Here is a 16,720-nt window from a genome sequence, read left to right on the forward strand (position 1 = left end):
ATTAATCTCTCGAATTAAAATGAATTTCTTGTTCTCAATTGTTAATAAATATTAAAAGAATCACGTACATGTGCATATATATATATATATACGATATTAAAAATTAGAAAATATTTGACAAAATTTTACGATTCATTTTTATATCAAAATAAGTTACTTCGAAAATATTTATCTGTTTATCCCTGAAATAACATTAAATGAAATTCCCGTGTTAAGCAATATTTGAATTAATGGCATACATGTGATTTTACAATTAATAATTTGTTGGAAATTTTTGGTTTGTTTAGAATTAGAATTGGTTAAGTTGCCAGAGGATACGACATTGGCAGGATTCACGCCGTTAATGTCGAACCCTCAAGAACCTTGTTACGTAGAGAAGACGGAAGACATGGTGAGTATCTAATCACGATTGAAATCTTTCATTAATTTTCTTCGGCATCATATCGAGAGGATGTAAATGCTTGCGATAGGTACATGTAAGCTATCGGGCATACGCACCCCATAAACTTTATTAAATCCGTAAATCACTAGCTAGTACGTACGTCCAATCGATTAACACAGACTATAAATTTATCGGACGTATCGATCTCTCGATCGGAAACTAGTAGTACGATATTCGATCGACTGTTCGACTTCGCTATAGCGTAACCTGTCGATACCTTTCAGGATATCGCTCAGGTCTGTCTAAGGGTAAGCAAGGTGCTCTTCTTCGGTCAAGTATTTCTCTGCGGACTGGAGACACCGGTGTTGAAGTTACAAAAGAACGAAAGCGGTATGAGTGAATACGTATCTGTGGTAGAAGCATCTAGCACCAGTTCTCCAAGTTCACCACCTGAACAGGTAAATTTCATCGATTTTATTAATTATATATATCAAATATTTAATAAGATATCGTGAATTTCTTAACCGGATTATATATGAAATTATATATTTGTTTATCGTTATCTTTAACTAATCTCTAAGGTACATTTAACATTTAGATTTAGATTGGTTTTGTTTAATTGTACAATGTAGGCTAACGAATTTAACTCGTGATTCAAATCTAACGTATACATTATTATTTATTGGTTTTTAAGGGATATTACTCTTAGCATCAAAAAATGTTCATTTATTTCATATGTAAATTTGAGTGTTTTCAAATAAATCGTTGTTAACCATGAGATTAATCAATCAGAATCACATGGTATAATTATCGGATGATAATAGTTAATAATGGTGTTTCTTGCAGAGCGATTCGGAGTTATTAGTGGAAAGTTATAGCGAGGACGAGAACGAGCCAGTTTCCACAATGAAGAGATTGCCTTTGAACAGTGACGTACTCGACGACAACGGGGCGCCTGTGGCTCTCGGAGAGATAAGATCACTGATCGAACGGAAGGAGGAGCTCGAAAGGAAGCAACGGAAGCAGGATCGTCACCGACAACGAGTCCAGGTGAGTAGTAAGATGGTGGTACCACCAGAAGCACGCGATCGACTGACTGACTCCTCCGGCGATCGAGAAAGACGATCCATCGATTCTTCGTGATAGATCGTAACTTTGATTCTACCTCTTATCGCACACTATTCCTGTAACCATCGAAAAGAGAGATTCAAAGCTTTTATCAAAACGTCGATCGATTTCTCTCTCTCTCTCTCTCTCTCTCTCTCTTTCATCTATTCTTTATCTTATTTTATAATAAAATAGTAACTATTTTTCTACAAATGGTAATGAAAATTTTTATTTGTGTTATATATAACGAAAGTTCTATGTCACACTCTTTATTATTTTTTTTCTCGTAACACTGATAAAGGTGTTACTGAGGGAATAAATATTTTATTTTGTCGAACTTTTTTTGAATAAAAACGTCAAGTCGATATCGCGGCTAGGTGGTTCTTTACTTTTGTAATTTTTATTTTTTCTTTCCCCCATTATCTTAAACACATCGATAAATTAGGGTCTATAGTTTATCAGCAGAACATACATCGTTTTGCTGTGTTAAGTCAAACTAACTTAAACGAAAATTACGGGCACTTTTCTTCTTTATGTTTTATTTTTACTTCTCTTAACGCACGAGCAAAACTAAAAGAGGAAGATACTACTTTTTTTTCCACTCGTACTTTTATTTCAACAAAGAAGTTCGTCCTTCTTTCTCGAGGCGGTCAACAACGCATACTCTGCACGCGAATCTCCCGTTTTTATTTACGACATCCATGAGCTCCTCCTTTTTGCATATTTATTATCGAGTCTCCTCCCTCCGGCAGAAGGGATTGCGTCTTCGTTGTGTCGTAGCGTCCGATTAATCTTTTTTCTTTTCTTTCCCCTTTCATGGTGTCCAGTTATTCTTCTCTTAAAAGATTTTTACAAGATTAAACTAATTTGGTATTGTGTTCGATCGAGATGATTTGTTCGCAATTCAAATTATTCATTATATAAAATATCTTCAATGAAACAATATATGATTTTAACGTTATTTTAATATTACCATATTTTTTTTAAATTAATTTTTATGATTTAATTTTTGTAAGATGTGATTTAAATCTTGGTTAAAGTAACTTTCTTTAAGCATTGAGATATATTACAAATGATTTTTTTTCATATATTTTGTATTATTTTCTAATGCATGTTCTTTAATTAAATTTCAAACAATATTGTCCTAATGTATATAACTTCAAATTTCACGTGTTATACACATTATGATTGGACGTGTGAAATTGTTCTTGTTACATACGTAAATATGTACTTTATTTAGTTACATGCAAAATTCGAATCACTATTAACGATATTTTTACGAATGATTAACGATTGTTCAATTTTTGGTAATAGCACTAGCAAAAGAACCTGTTTATAATATCTAGATCATTGCTAGGAGCGGCATGACCTGGTCCCTAACCAGTTTTCATTGCAACAATGACTTAAAAGCGGTTTCCGTGAACGTTGATCTTTGCACTCTGGCTTACATACTAGCAAGTAAATACAGACAATTACTGTGTTCTGCACACAGTGGTTTTTACGCGAATAGGTGTGGTACGTTATTCATACGGTTAATTAGCGGTTGGAAAGGAATCGGCAAAAGGAGGAAAGAAGTACGAAATTCTCTGCTTTTCTACGTGGTCGTAGCAAGGACGAGGTCGAAACCGGCTTGCCAACTAGCTGGAACCGTTGAACGATTCGTTAATTTCGCTTTAATAAGAGCACGCGAGGGTCAAAACGCAGTAAGGGTCGAAATTTACGTAAACGGCTAGTTTCGCATCCTCGCATCCTCGCATGTACCGTTCTCATTATTTTTTTGTAAGCATTATCAAGGACAAGAAGAAATTCGTACGAAATTTGACCTGAATTACCGAAAGATTTATATATATAATATATATATATATATATATATATATATATATAAAAATATTTGTCGAAACTTTTCAAAGAAATGGCAAAGTAGGAAAAATTTGTAGCATCGCATTCTTTGCCATTTTATGAACCTTTACAGATTGATTTATTACACGATATTGTATTCAACGCGTAGAAAAAAGAGTGTGCTTTAATTTAATATAAGTTTCATTAAAATCTATTCACTTTTAGTATAAAAAATATTTACCGAAACTTTTCAAAGAAATTGCAAAGATGCACAATTTACAGCAATTTTACAATTTACATTCTCTGACATTTTCTGAACTTTACATGCTAAATTTATAACTCGATATGGTATTCTACGCGTAGACGAAAGAGTGTACTGTAATTTAATATAATCATTTCGAGTTTCTAACTAATATTTGAAGAAACGATGATAAAATTGCGAGTTAGAAAATTAGTAAGCTTTTGAAAAAAATCGAAATAGTTTCATATAAAAAATAATGGGCTCATATATGAAATTAATGATTTCCTGATTTTTTATTCTTTATTCTTCTTTTCTTATATTAATTTGGTTTAAAATTATTCTCTTAAATACTCTCTCTCTCTCTCTCTCTCTCTCTCTCTCTCTCTCTCTCTCTCTCTCTCTCACTCTCTCTCTCTTTCTTTCGCGCGCGCATTATATCTCCCTCTTCCTTTTTTGTACTCATAGGATCTCTCGCCGTTTCTTTTATCTATACTGATTTTTTGTCAAATTTTTTTTATATTTTTTACGTCACGAACTAGACGAGTAATCAAATTCACATTTTGAAAAACGGTTACCGCTTAATACACCGTATGCGTTACGTATGAGTAAAGAATAGAAGGCGAGATAAAACGGACAGATTTTGAGAGAGAAAAAAGTGTATAGCTTCGTGTGTGTACGTTAATTACAATAATATTTTTCTTCCCCCCAAAAAAAGCAGAGTCATTGACCGGATAAAATGTTTTTCCAGAGACACATACAGTCTCGATCATATGAATATCGCACAAATTTACCGATGATAACATACGTAGAATATACAGTTGCGATTAAGTAAGATTGTGTCGAAATATAACGATTATAATATTTTATATTATTAAACAATTTCTCTCTCTTATAGATAAATATTAATTATATTATATTGGTTGGATTATATATATATATATACGTAATAATATTTTGATAAAAAACACATTAGAGAGAGAGAGAGATCGTCTGAAACGAAATTTATATATTAAAATCTTAATGTGGATGAAATTGAGTTAAAAACCTTTGGTAATTTGATTTTCGTCTTTAATCGGAGACTTACCGTTAAGGAGTAAATAAAAGAATCAAAATTTGCCGTTAACAAATAATTAAGATGAACGAGCCTATATAGACAAAAAACGATGTGGCTCGCATCGTCGGTAAAAAGGAATAGATTGATTTCTTGCCAAGTAATTCTCTAACGGATTCTTCGTCGAGTATTGATCGGACTAACAAACTCAGAGAGCCTACGATCCACGGTTATAAACAATCATCAATTGATTTTCTTCATTTTCTTTTCTGTTTTCTCGGCCACTATTATTACAAGGACGAACGTTTGTCTATTTCGGAACAACTGACGTCGAATCGATAAACGTGGAAGAGGCGTGGCGTCGATTACGGGTTTCTTCGTGTCGATTAATAATGGAAAGGACAGCACCGTGTCAGAATCAGCGACCGTAACTTGTCTAATCTCCCATCTTACTATATATCGATTTGATCATTTCTCTTGATACCGTAACGTTTAATCGCGCAATTTAAGAAGCTGTATTTTCCTGTTCCATGAATCTAACACGATTTAACACAACTGGAAATAATTTGTATTTTTTTCAAATTAAGAAATAACGCTGTGTTAGAATCTTTATCCTCTTCAAGTGTTTTAAATATTATTCGAATGTTCTTTCCTGTCAATTGTTCGGTAACAGACGAGCTTTTTTTCTACGTGACTTTGTATTAATTCATATATCGGGAGGTTTTACTTTAGAAAAACTTTCATTCGATATTTTATCCAGCGATACAATGATTTATAATAGCCTTGGCTATGGTTTACAAAGTAAATCAAATTTAGCCAACGTTCCTCTTCTCGTCTCATCGAATTCTCTCGAAAAAAGGAACAATAAAAATTAGTTCCGTCTATTCCTCATAAAACATCCAGTTTATCCGACTCATGCGTTTTGCAGTTGAACCATCGAACGGGTTTTCCTATCGTCGTGGGTGAACGGCGAAGGAGAGACCTGGCGTGATTCACGAGTGGATGAGAAAAAAGAATCAAATGAATTCCTCCGGTACAATCACAAGGGCCAAGTTAACGGTATCGAAATTCTCTGATACGAAGGACGCCACGATGTGAGAAACGATTACTTATTTCTTCGATTGCTTTTATTATTTTCGACATTCACGCCTCGATCAATTTCGTCGTCTTTGTACCTTCAACAATTCTCTCCTCCTGCCAGAAAGAACACCTTTTTATCTATTGTCGAACGTTTGGACCTGTTCCAAAAGAAAACCAGCGTGGAATTACAAAATGCCGTAGGACCAGTCTTGCCATTTTTTGTTCCTTTTTATACACGTGATACATGCACGCATAAAATAGCAAAACTTTTATTGGTTGTTTCATTATCAATTTAATCGAAAAAAAAAAAGAGATAATTTAATGGTATAATAATACGATTTAATTTAAAATTTATTTAATTAGTCAAAAACCGCGAAGTAACAAATTTGATAGGGAATTTAACAAATATTCGACAGAACAAATCCAAGGATACGAGAATTATAATCAAAATGATTATGGATATTAAAAAAAAGAAAAAAAAGGGAGAATAAACGTGGAACATTCTTCCAATGCAAATTTCTTTTCATAATCCCATGATTATCGTACAATTCCTTCCAATCCTCCTTGTTCTTCTTTAAAGACAACCTCGTAACTATGTGTAATTTATTCGTTTAGATCTAACGAAACGATTCTCTTCTACCTTTTCTCTCTATCCCATCATCTAGTTCGAGATATAACTGAATAGTATACTCGAGTAGTTCTTTAATCTTCCGACAGAGTTGGTTTCTATTAACGGATATCTAATTGGCTTCTCGAATTTATGTGCCATAATTAAGACGATGTTGCGGATCTTAGCATAAATTTAATTAAGCTTCTCCTCGACCTCGTTAGATATCTCATTCTCTCTTCTTACTCCTGTGAAATCTAGAGAGACCGATCGTCGTTTCGATCGTACGTTCAATCGTCTTCTCTAATTACGGATTTACTTCTAATCACATTTCCTTATCGATGTTACTCTTACCGTGCTATACTTAATTTTCATTTTAATCTTTTATTCGTAACATTTTATTCCTTTTTTTATTTTTCTTTATTTTTTCAAGTCATTTTTAAATAAGAGAAAGAATATCAAACTCGAGTTTTTTTTCGTTGATTTTTGAAATCACTAGATCGATATTGACATAATCAAAAATGTAAAAAGAAAAAGAGAGGAGAGTCAATAAGGAAATTCTAAATTTTATCCAGTCTACCGAGTATTCTGTATTCTCATTATTCGACTCCCTTCTAAAAAGGAATAGATTATCCTCCCGTGGGATTAACGGTGCTTATAAGATCTTAAGGGGAAACGATGAAAAGAAAGTGGGAGGGGCGTGAATGTATACGTCTTCTTGCTACGAAAAACTGAATTTATCAGAGAACAAAAGTATACGGTGAAATAGAAAAAAATCGATTATCGGATGTCATCGAAAATTCACAGAGACAGGATGAAAAGGGATCTTCGGCATCTTACTTTTCTCATAGGGCAAGTAAAATATCACTAAAGAAAGAAGATTTGTATTATGTATTCATATTTATTATTCATATTTAACAGAACATCTCATTATTATTTATAATCGTTTTGTATTTATCTTTGATTAACTCGCGACACGTAAGAAACATTTGTTGATAGATAATATATGATGTTACAAAATAAAGTGAAATTGAGAATTTTTGTTAACATTAAATCTTTCTTACGAAGTGACAGAATCTATTTCCAGGTTGGCGTTAATGCGTTTCTTCGTCGATGTCCTTAGAACTACGATACCGGATGTTAAAGTCGAGGTCATCTTTGCTCGCTGATGTTCGGTGATCGTGGGGCTAACGACCTACCGTTGCTAATTGTAAATAATAACTAAAATAAAGCACTGCTGCTACGCGTCCCTTGTAATTATTGTCCGTCTCGAGATGTTTTGTTACATGGTTAGAACCATATTCGCGTAGAAGTATATTCGTATTCCTATTCCTATTTCTATTCGTATTCGTATTCGTATTCGTATTCCTACTCGTATTTGTTACGAGCAACTCTGATTGTAGACCACGACATATATGCACACAAGCGTAAGCAAAACGAAGAATTCTTTTCCTCGTTATTATTCTAAAATATTTACGATCATAGAAGCCATTGCCCTCATTTAAAGATAATAGATAAATCTATTTCTACGTGGATAAAAATAATCCATCATTGTGACGTTGCCGCAATGACTACGATGTTTCAATTGTCTTGAACTCGCGATAATGGCACGTATTTTCTACCTGACGCCCCATCGTTGCAAGAAACTTTTAATAGCGTTAACTTTTAAAATTATTAAAAGCGTACGCTCACGTGTTCACTATATTCGTATTATCCGTATTATCCGAATAAACTTGTTGAGAGTACTCTCGTAGATCTTTCGTGAATTATTACGCTTTTTTCCCCCTCCCCAAAACATCGCAGAAATTACGGTCCACGAATTTTTTTTTCTTTTTTTTTTTTTTAGCAGTTAATTATAAATAAATGACGGAATGGATTCGTTACGAATATTTCAAGCTTGATGATTTTTGCAAACGCATTTGCAAACGTGTCATTGGACGCGTTAAAAGAGATAGGACAAAAAAAATTTTTTTTTCGTATTTAATACGGCGAGTAGAAATAGTACCATTTAAATTTACGGTAATGTTCTTAATTATCATAAATAATTACATATATATATGCAATCGTTTTAATAAAACCAAAAAAGAAAATGCATAGTTATATTCAATATATATAAAGAAAAATAATTTCTACACAAATGTAACAAATAAGAATCTCCGAACAAAATTCAAAGGAATAATTACCCTAAACTTATTATTTTATATTAGTATCCCATTTATCGAACAAGAAACAAGTCCGTTTATCCCCAGAACCTCTGTTATGTTACAAAAGTATCTTCGATGAATATTTCAAGCAACGGCGATTCGAAAAAGCAGAATATTTCCAATTAGCTTTCTAGTTTGTACTTCAATTAGCGCGCGCCTGCGCAAGCGAGCACGCGTTACTTATTACGTCTAGAATACTTTTAAAAAAAAGCGACTGAAAAAGCAGTCAACTTATTTCTTTATCGTTTCCCGACGCGTATATATGGCGAAAGAGTATTTACACGCATACCTCATCTCGAGTAGAGACTTGAATTTTGTGAACACAATTCAATTATAACGTTGTATGTATTATATACGATTATGTTCATGCAACCATATGATAAAACAATGTACGAATGAATTTCAAATGTATTTTACATTACTTTAGATTATAATTATTGTTGTAATTATAATATATAATAATAGGGAAAACAAATAATGTAATATAATTATGTATCTATTAGCTTGAAGCCTGACGTTGTTGTTGCCTCGGTGTCTTGTTGTTTTTCTGAGATTACTCGATCGAAATTCACATTCAGCGATATAGATAATTTATCGCTTTATTCGTCAATTCCGTACTACAATCATTTGAAACGAGACTCAACCGAGTCGAATAGAATATAAATGACAACGCGATTCCCATGTAAAATGCATATACAACCTCGGGGCCTCGGAATATCGCGCGTTACCATGTTACTGCGTTTCTGTCACACGCGTTGTTATATCGTTTGGTGGTTAAATGAGCAGTTTGTTAATAAACAACAACGTACAAACGATCCACTGTATTATGATTAACGACAATTGCTTTTATCTCGTTCTCACTCGAATTATTAGCGCATGAAACGTTGCTATGGTAGGTAATATAGTGATTGTATTAAAATAGAGTATGAATGTAATATCAAAGGATATATTTTTATTAATATCAATTAAAAATATTTCATTTAAATCGAGATTGTTCGTTAGCTTATCTATCGATCATTCGATATCTCACTTATTTAAATGAAAATATGCTACTAACAATTGTTTTAGGATTATGCTCGTACATGAACGTTTCAAACCTTGACATTCTCTCGTTTTTGTTGCTTTATTAGCACCGAGTCGAACAACCTATCGTATATACGAACGGTAAGCACGACCGAGAAAAAATAAAAGATAAAAAGGAAGAAGGGAGAAAGAGAACATGTAAGAATAAACATAAAGTCTTATACTTGAGATAACGACCGACCCTGAGGGTCTTATTTTTGGGTAATGCTTTTTAAAGTCCTTCTCGCAATATTCTACGAAACGAGCGGCTTTGAATTTGAACACGGCTCTTCGATCGTTTAAAGACGACCGAGTACAGTATCATGGTTTCCTATCAGCCACTTTTCCCAATCGTATTCCAACCCTCGGTTATGGTACCACAGAATTTACCTCGCTCGAAAGAGGGAGCTTAGAACAGCTCAGAAATTAAGGCTAGTATTAAAATCTTAAAATCTTCCCTTGTCTCTTTAATTCCATATTTATTTATCTTATTATCAATTACAAAAGAAACAATTAGCTTGGGAAATTTAAATTATGCAAATGTATATATATATATATATAAAAAAAAAAACAAAAAAAAAAAATAAAGCCATATCAATTACTTGCATAAAATTTAAAAAAAAGAGTTAGAGATAGTCGAGTTCGAATAACCAAGGTAAACGAAATTCCACAGTTCCATGATCTCACATAAGAAGAATTTTTAAGAATAATCTTGTTAACTTTAATCGACGTTAGAAGATAGCCGGTTAACGTCCAATGTAGATAACGATCGCAGTTAATGACGCAAGCAGAGTACTTTCAATTCTTGAAACATTCTAAAACAGGAGTAGACCTATTTTCTGTTCAAGCAAATCCGAATGATTCGAAGCTCAATTTAAATCACGTCATACTTTACATATATTCATAGATATCGAAAACATTAGCGATACCAACTGGGAACGAACGATCATGACAAGGTACTACATAGTCTTCTATGTTCTCGCGTTCATTAGCTGCAACATACTCCACACATTTTGTATGCCGTTTATGTGGCAGTCACGTAGAAGTCCAAGGGTGCGCCTAGAAGAGAGAGTATAGTACTTCAAAAATCCCATGATGTTGTAGATGCCATAAAATCTGGCTACAGCCGTGTGCTGCCGTTGCCATCCTATAAATTCACCCCAGTGTCATCGTCTCTCCACGCGAGCCCAGCAAATCTTCAGCCATTCTAAGCAAAGATTCTCTCTCCATCTCTCATATTTTCTTTCTCTCTCTTACTACTCGCTACTCATACGTGTTCCCTTACGAAGCCTTAAAGTCATACGTAGTAAATGTACATGTATAGACTGCTTGCTGGTATACATATATATATATATATATATAGAGAGAGAGAGAGAGAAAGAGATTATATATATATATATATATATAAAAGAGAAAGAGAGAAAGTGTGAGAGAGGTAGAGCATAGGACACGATATATTCAAACTTTTATGCTTGAAATATTACGGCTGGTCCCATGGGATCGGTACGTGGTTGGATCTCACCCTCATATCATCTGCAGGTTCGAGATAAAGTGTACGTTTACCCCTTCTTTCGTGTCTACTCCCGAGAAAAGGGGCTTCAATAACGACGAGGACATTGTGTTCATTGTTCACGCATAGTGCCACCGATAATAGCTTCTATCCCAACTGCGAGAAGAAATCTTTCATTTTCGCAATATTAGGACATACTCGCGTAGCCCTTCTCAGCTGTCGTAACCATATGACGTCCGTCTTACGTAAATGATATTTTCTGTTCCATTGTCAGCTCGTCTACTTTGCTGTCAATAATAACTGCGTTTGGTAATTGCCTTCGATTTGTTTTTTTTTCTCTCCGGGTATATCCTATTGCAAGTTAAAACCTAAATTTGTGTTATTTTATCTGACATCGCGTATAAACACACTAACTACATATATTTCATTTTTCTTATTACTTAATGGAAAAATTATTTTACTATGGGCGAGCTTAGAGTTACAAAAATTATGCACTTATGTAAACATTTTCTTATAATTTTGTACGTTTGAAGGAAAAAATGAAAAGGACATATTCTTACATTAAGTACATTCTTGCAGGGATGAATGTTTCGTGTTTGACAGGTGAGCTTTTAAACGCGAAAACGTTCTAGAGAACCCTTCAAAATTTTGGTCTTGACGTTTCCTTAGGGGTAAAACTTTGCTTTCCTTTTGGAATGGTATTTTTCTTTTATTTATTTATTTATTGATTCTTTTTTTCTTCTTTTTTTTTTGGGGGTATCTTTTTTCTTTTTCGTTTTCTTTCTTATCCATCGAACGAAGTGTCATTTTCCATGAAGAAAGAGACCTTTCGAATCGTCTAACCATCTACATTCTCGAACGATGTGTACATAAGAGACAATTTACCTTTCCTCGGCAGAGCTACATAAGGACTCGCTTTCAACCAACGTTGCTGAGATTTTCTTTTCGACTCGCCGAATTCCTCGTTGAAGAAATAAACTAACGAAAAAGAAAAAGAAAAAAAAAAGGGGCGGGGGGAAAAGAGAAATAAAGATAGACTGAGTTCTTATTTCTTGTCCAGTAGTCACACGCGTTATATCGACAAAAATTCGATCTAAAGTTTTTCCATTCGCCACCTTTTTCCTTCCGCATTTTTCTTTTTTTCGGAACCTTCCAATTTACCTTTTCCCATTCTACCGAATTTCAAATAGAATACAAAGAATACAACTAGCGTCTGTAGATCTCTGAAAATCGAAAAGAACGTTCCCCCCCCTCCCCCCTTCTTACCGGCATCTGAAATTCCTTTATAGAAAACGTGGCATCGAAGAATCGTACCTTCTCGTTTCTATTAGTTCAGTCATTGAGAGTGCGCAAACATACTCTTCGTGGTCTTCTCTAACTTATACTTTTTTTTATCCTCTTATTCTTCTTATTCTTCTTCTTTTCTTTTTGTTTTTCTTCTTGTTCTTTGCCTTCTTTTTCTCTATCTTATTTATTTCTTTTTTCTTCTTCTCGGATATACTTCAAGCTCTCACTTTCTCTCTCTCTCTTTCTCTCTGTTTCGTAACGTAGAGAGATAGAGATAAAGCGAGAAAATAGAAAATGTAGGAAGGACGAAAACAGGAGAGAGAGAGATAGGACGACGTGTATGCTACAGCTCGTGATAATGTCAATGTTTGCGTCGTTGCACCGAAGCACTCTCAGAAGAGCCGGAGACTGAGTGTCTTAGCGTTGTACAGGAAGGACGGATTCGTGTCGAGGGTCCGTACAACCAGTCGCTCTTTGCAGGGACTACCTCAATGAACCTCCATTAATTTCCAAGCCTTCCTCGCGCTGAGGCGAGGTGGAATAGAAGACTAGACTCGAGCCTTCCCTTCTTTTTTTCTCACTCACTTTTTTTTCTCTATCTCTATCTCTTTCTTATTAATACCTCACTTCGTTTCTTCAACAATTTTTCTCGATCTTTTATTCACCTTTGAAACTTTGTAGAAGCAACTTTTTTCGCTTCTTTTCTTTCTTTTATTCTTTTTTTATTTTTTTTTTTTTTTTTTTTTTAAAACTCTCATCGGAATTTCAAGAACGGTAGCTGCTTTTTAACAGAACTCTCCTCTCAGGTGGCATCTCATGTCGTAGCAAGCCTTCAGGTGCTTCGTCTCTTGTCATCAGGATTCCTTTCACGCGGGTGTATTTTATGGTTAACCGGAGGGCCGATTTGATTTGCGAGTACCATTACAAGCGGTTGGATCGTTCCTGCTGCAACTGTTGCATTTATGAATACGATTATCCTTAATATATTGCTTGTGTAAACCGATTTGCTAATTCTACTCAGAGGTAGAACCGATAATGAACAATTAGGATGGAAATACAATCAACCAGTATGCTCTAATTTTTATTCTTATTTATTTTATTTCAGTTAAAGCGTCACGTCATCTTTTTCTTTTTCTTTTTTTTTTTTTTTTATATTAATATCATATTTCACTTTATCGGATAATTTTAATTCTTCGATAAAATATGAAACGGAAGATATTTAAAGGACATTGAAATCGTTAGAGTGAGATATCTGTTTCGGTAAATTCGATCATAACAATATCGCACGCAATTTTTATTTCTCTATTTGATAAGAGAAAAAAATAATACAACGAATAAATAAACGATTTAATATTTCGTATCTTTGACTGTTCACTTGCATGTTAATTAATTTCTCGTTTGCATTATTAAACACGAAATTGCAGTAACACAGGTTATATAATATAATAATAATAATAATTCTCTGTGCGGAAGATCTTTCATTTAAATTAATGGTATTAGTAATTACATATGGAACAAGGTCAGGTTGTATCGCGTTGCAACACTTTATGCTTTTATTAATGTTTTATATCAAAAAATAAAGTTTCTCTCTCTCTAGAATTCGATTGACGATTGAATGTATGTTTTGGAATTTACTTGGCTTCTGTAATTGTTATATCTCTTTACCGTTTTAACCGTTACATTCGCTGTTGTTTATTCGCACTTGTATTAATGTTCGAGCATTAACGATCATTTCCATATCAAGTTTCGCAGGATATCAAAGGCACCAATATTACAGTAGTACTGTCATATGAATGTAACAACACATTGGAGGATTTCATGTTCGAAATATTGTACTTCCATTTGATTGAACATATAGTTTCTCTTTCTCTTTGCTTGTGTGCCTCTCTTATTATATCCAAATTTTGTTTTATTATTAAAAGATATCAAAGAACGACATGATTTCGGCTGAAATCAATGCTCGATAATCTCTCTTGTATTCTTTTCGTATTTTATTCACGAGTCTGTGATAGAAATATGAATAATTCGTCTATTGTAATCTATTTATCAGAGTCAACGTTCCTCGACGTTCAAAAAATGAGAAATAATTGTCCATTATTAGATATGATTAAAGGCAAGATCAAAACACCTCCCGGTTTCTATCTTGACAAGGCTATACACAGTCTTTTCATAATTGAGTCTCGTTTCAAGCTCGTCTTGCATAATTTATATATCTTCAGAGACCGGAGAGCAAATTCGTTAAGGAAAACCGAATGAATGATGGTATTGGTATTAGAATCGAATCGTCATTCTTTTCGACACGACTAAATATGGATTTTCAATTAACGTCATAAATACGTCCCTTGGTTTAATTCGTCACTCAACTTATTCCCTTTTCTTCTATATCTTTCTTTTTCCTCCTTCATATTTTTTTTCTCTCTCTTTTTCTCTAAAAAGTGTTATCTATCACGTACGTAAATTACTCGGTAACGAGAGCTGCGTGCAAGAGGGGCAGCACGACTTTCCTTCCGTGCTTCGATCGGAAGAACGATAATTTCTCGCGAGAGAGGCTGTCGCGCGGAATAGAATGACAAAAGGGCGTTACCCGTGACGATACTACAGCTCGATATACCTATGTACATGTACATGCACACGTAAGAGAAAATAAGAAGAAGAAGAAGAAGAAAAAAAAGAAGAAAAAAAAAAAAAAAGCTTAGTGCTTGCCTCCTGCGAAGGAACCGGCGAGAGCCTGACCGGTAAATATATTTGTATGCGCCTTCCATCGGTTCTTTGCCAGTGTCAAGGCACATTCCTCGTAGTCTCGAGCTGAGAACGTATCCCTACCTTACCCGTCACCAATACCATTGCCAGCACCAATGTAACATCACCGCCTCTACATTTCCAAGCTATCGGCATCGTTCTCCACGCATCCGCTGCGAAAAGGTTTCCGCAAGCGTCTAAGTTTTTAAAACCTTATCCCCCACCTTCGTCAACTTTTCAAAAATGTCTCTTGTAAACGTACACGCATCGCTTACGTTTAATATGCTGGCCATTCACTTTGCCGTCAACCGAATTTTCCCCCTGATTTAATAGTTATCTGATGTTGTTCATTCAGCACTGATGCGCATCTCTCTTTTTCTTTTTCTCGAATTCTCATAAATCCTATAATGTTTTATTAAAATCAGTAGAATGGGACAATTTTTTTTATTTTTATATATATATATATATATTTTTTTTTTTTTTTTTAATAATATTACTTTTATATCGTACAAAATAATTTCTGTTGTAAATTTGTATGAATTTTTATATGATTTAACCTTTTCGCTGCGGCTAATAAGTTGCTTGTCAATACACTGTTGCTCTACGAGACAGTTAAATTGCGAGTGTAGACTTTACCATAGATTGTAACATCTGATATTTTATCGTATTACGTAGATCAGTGATGGGTAACTGACGGCCCGCATGTGGTTCCTTCTTCTACTTGCCTGTTCCAGTAAAATGGGAGGAGACGACCCCCATTATTCGATACTGCCACGCCGTGCCTCGTGAGATGCACGGCTTGTGTTTCTGTCTATTTATGGATAATCTGTTGGAGTAGTGGCTAGTAAACTTAAGTAGTAAGGAAATAGATTGATTGATGGTGAGAAGTTGTCCACCCCTGATGTAAATTATCGGTTTCTTATTTAAGTAATATAAAATTAATTTAAAACATATTATAAATGGATACAACTCAGAGTACATCGTTGTTTTCCATGAAGATTATAAAATATACTACGCGTTCATCTAAAGTTAATTAAAACGGAATTATTTCAGGTGATTAAAATCACCTTTAGTAGAGAACGAACATTAAATATAATTTAATGATCAATATTCTTGTCCAAAAAATATATTAATATATAAGTCTCAAAGGGAATTATAGACGGTTAATAAATCTGATGAACAATTTATTTTGAACTAGTTRTACGTTTCGTCCCTTACTGGGGACTTCATCAGCAACTTGATCATTTAGTTCACGTGTCAATACATATCTTTTTTACAGAGTCATACATTTCAATAAAACTTAACATACTACAATACAATTTGATCCTAAACACCTTATCTTATCACACGTAATCAAATACTGATTCTATCTAGACTAGTGTTTAACAATATAGGTATCTTCAGTATTGAAAATATGGTAAATATTTTTTATGCTAAAAATGAATAAATTTTAATAAAACTTATATTAAATTAAAGTACACTCTTTTGTCTACGCGTAGAATACCATATGGAGTAATAAATTTAGCATTTAAAGTTATGGAAATGTCAGAGAATGCAATACTGTAAATTGTGCATCTTTGCAATTTTTTTGAAAAGTTTCGGTAAATATTT

The 16,720-nt window shown here is 33.8% G+C and overlaps 1 protein-coding gene across 5 annotated transcripts in view; it reads left to right on the top strand.

Annotated features, from left to right (window-relative positions):
• The window catches only part of LOC106786826 (telomerase-binding protein EST1A), a 94,861-nt gene that overhangs the window by 64,922 nt on the left and 13,219 nt on the right, over positions 1-16,720 (top strand). For all 5 annotated transcript variants that reach the window (XM_014748627.1, XM_014748629.1, XM_014748628.1 and 2 more), the window contains 3 exons: positions 288-391; positions 667-840; positions 1,229-1,432. In XM_014748627.1, the coding sequence (XP_014604113.1) occupies positions 288-391; positions 667-840; positions 1,229-1,432 (482 nt within the window). The remainder of the gene's footprint in view (positions 1-287; positions 392-666; positions 841-1,228; positions 1,433-16,720) is intronic.

Source organism: Polistes canadensis, unplaced genomic scaffold (assembly GCF_001313835.1).
Source record: "Polistes canadensis isolate GaletaPanama2010 unplaced genomic scaffold, ASM131383v1 scaffold_84, whole genome shotgun sequence".
Classification (NCBI taxonomy): domain Eukaryota; kingdom Metazoa; phylum Arthropoda; class Insecta; order Hymenoptera; family Vespidae; genus Polistes; species Polistes canadensis.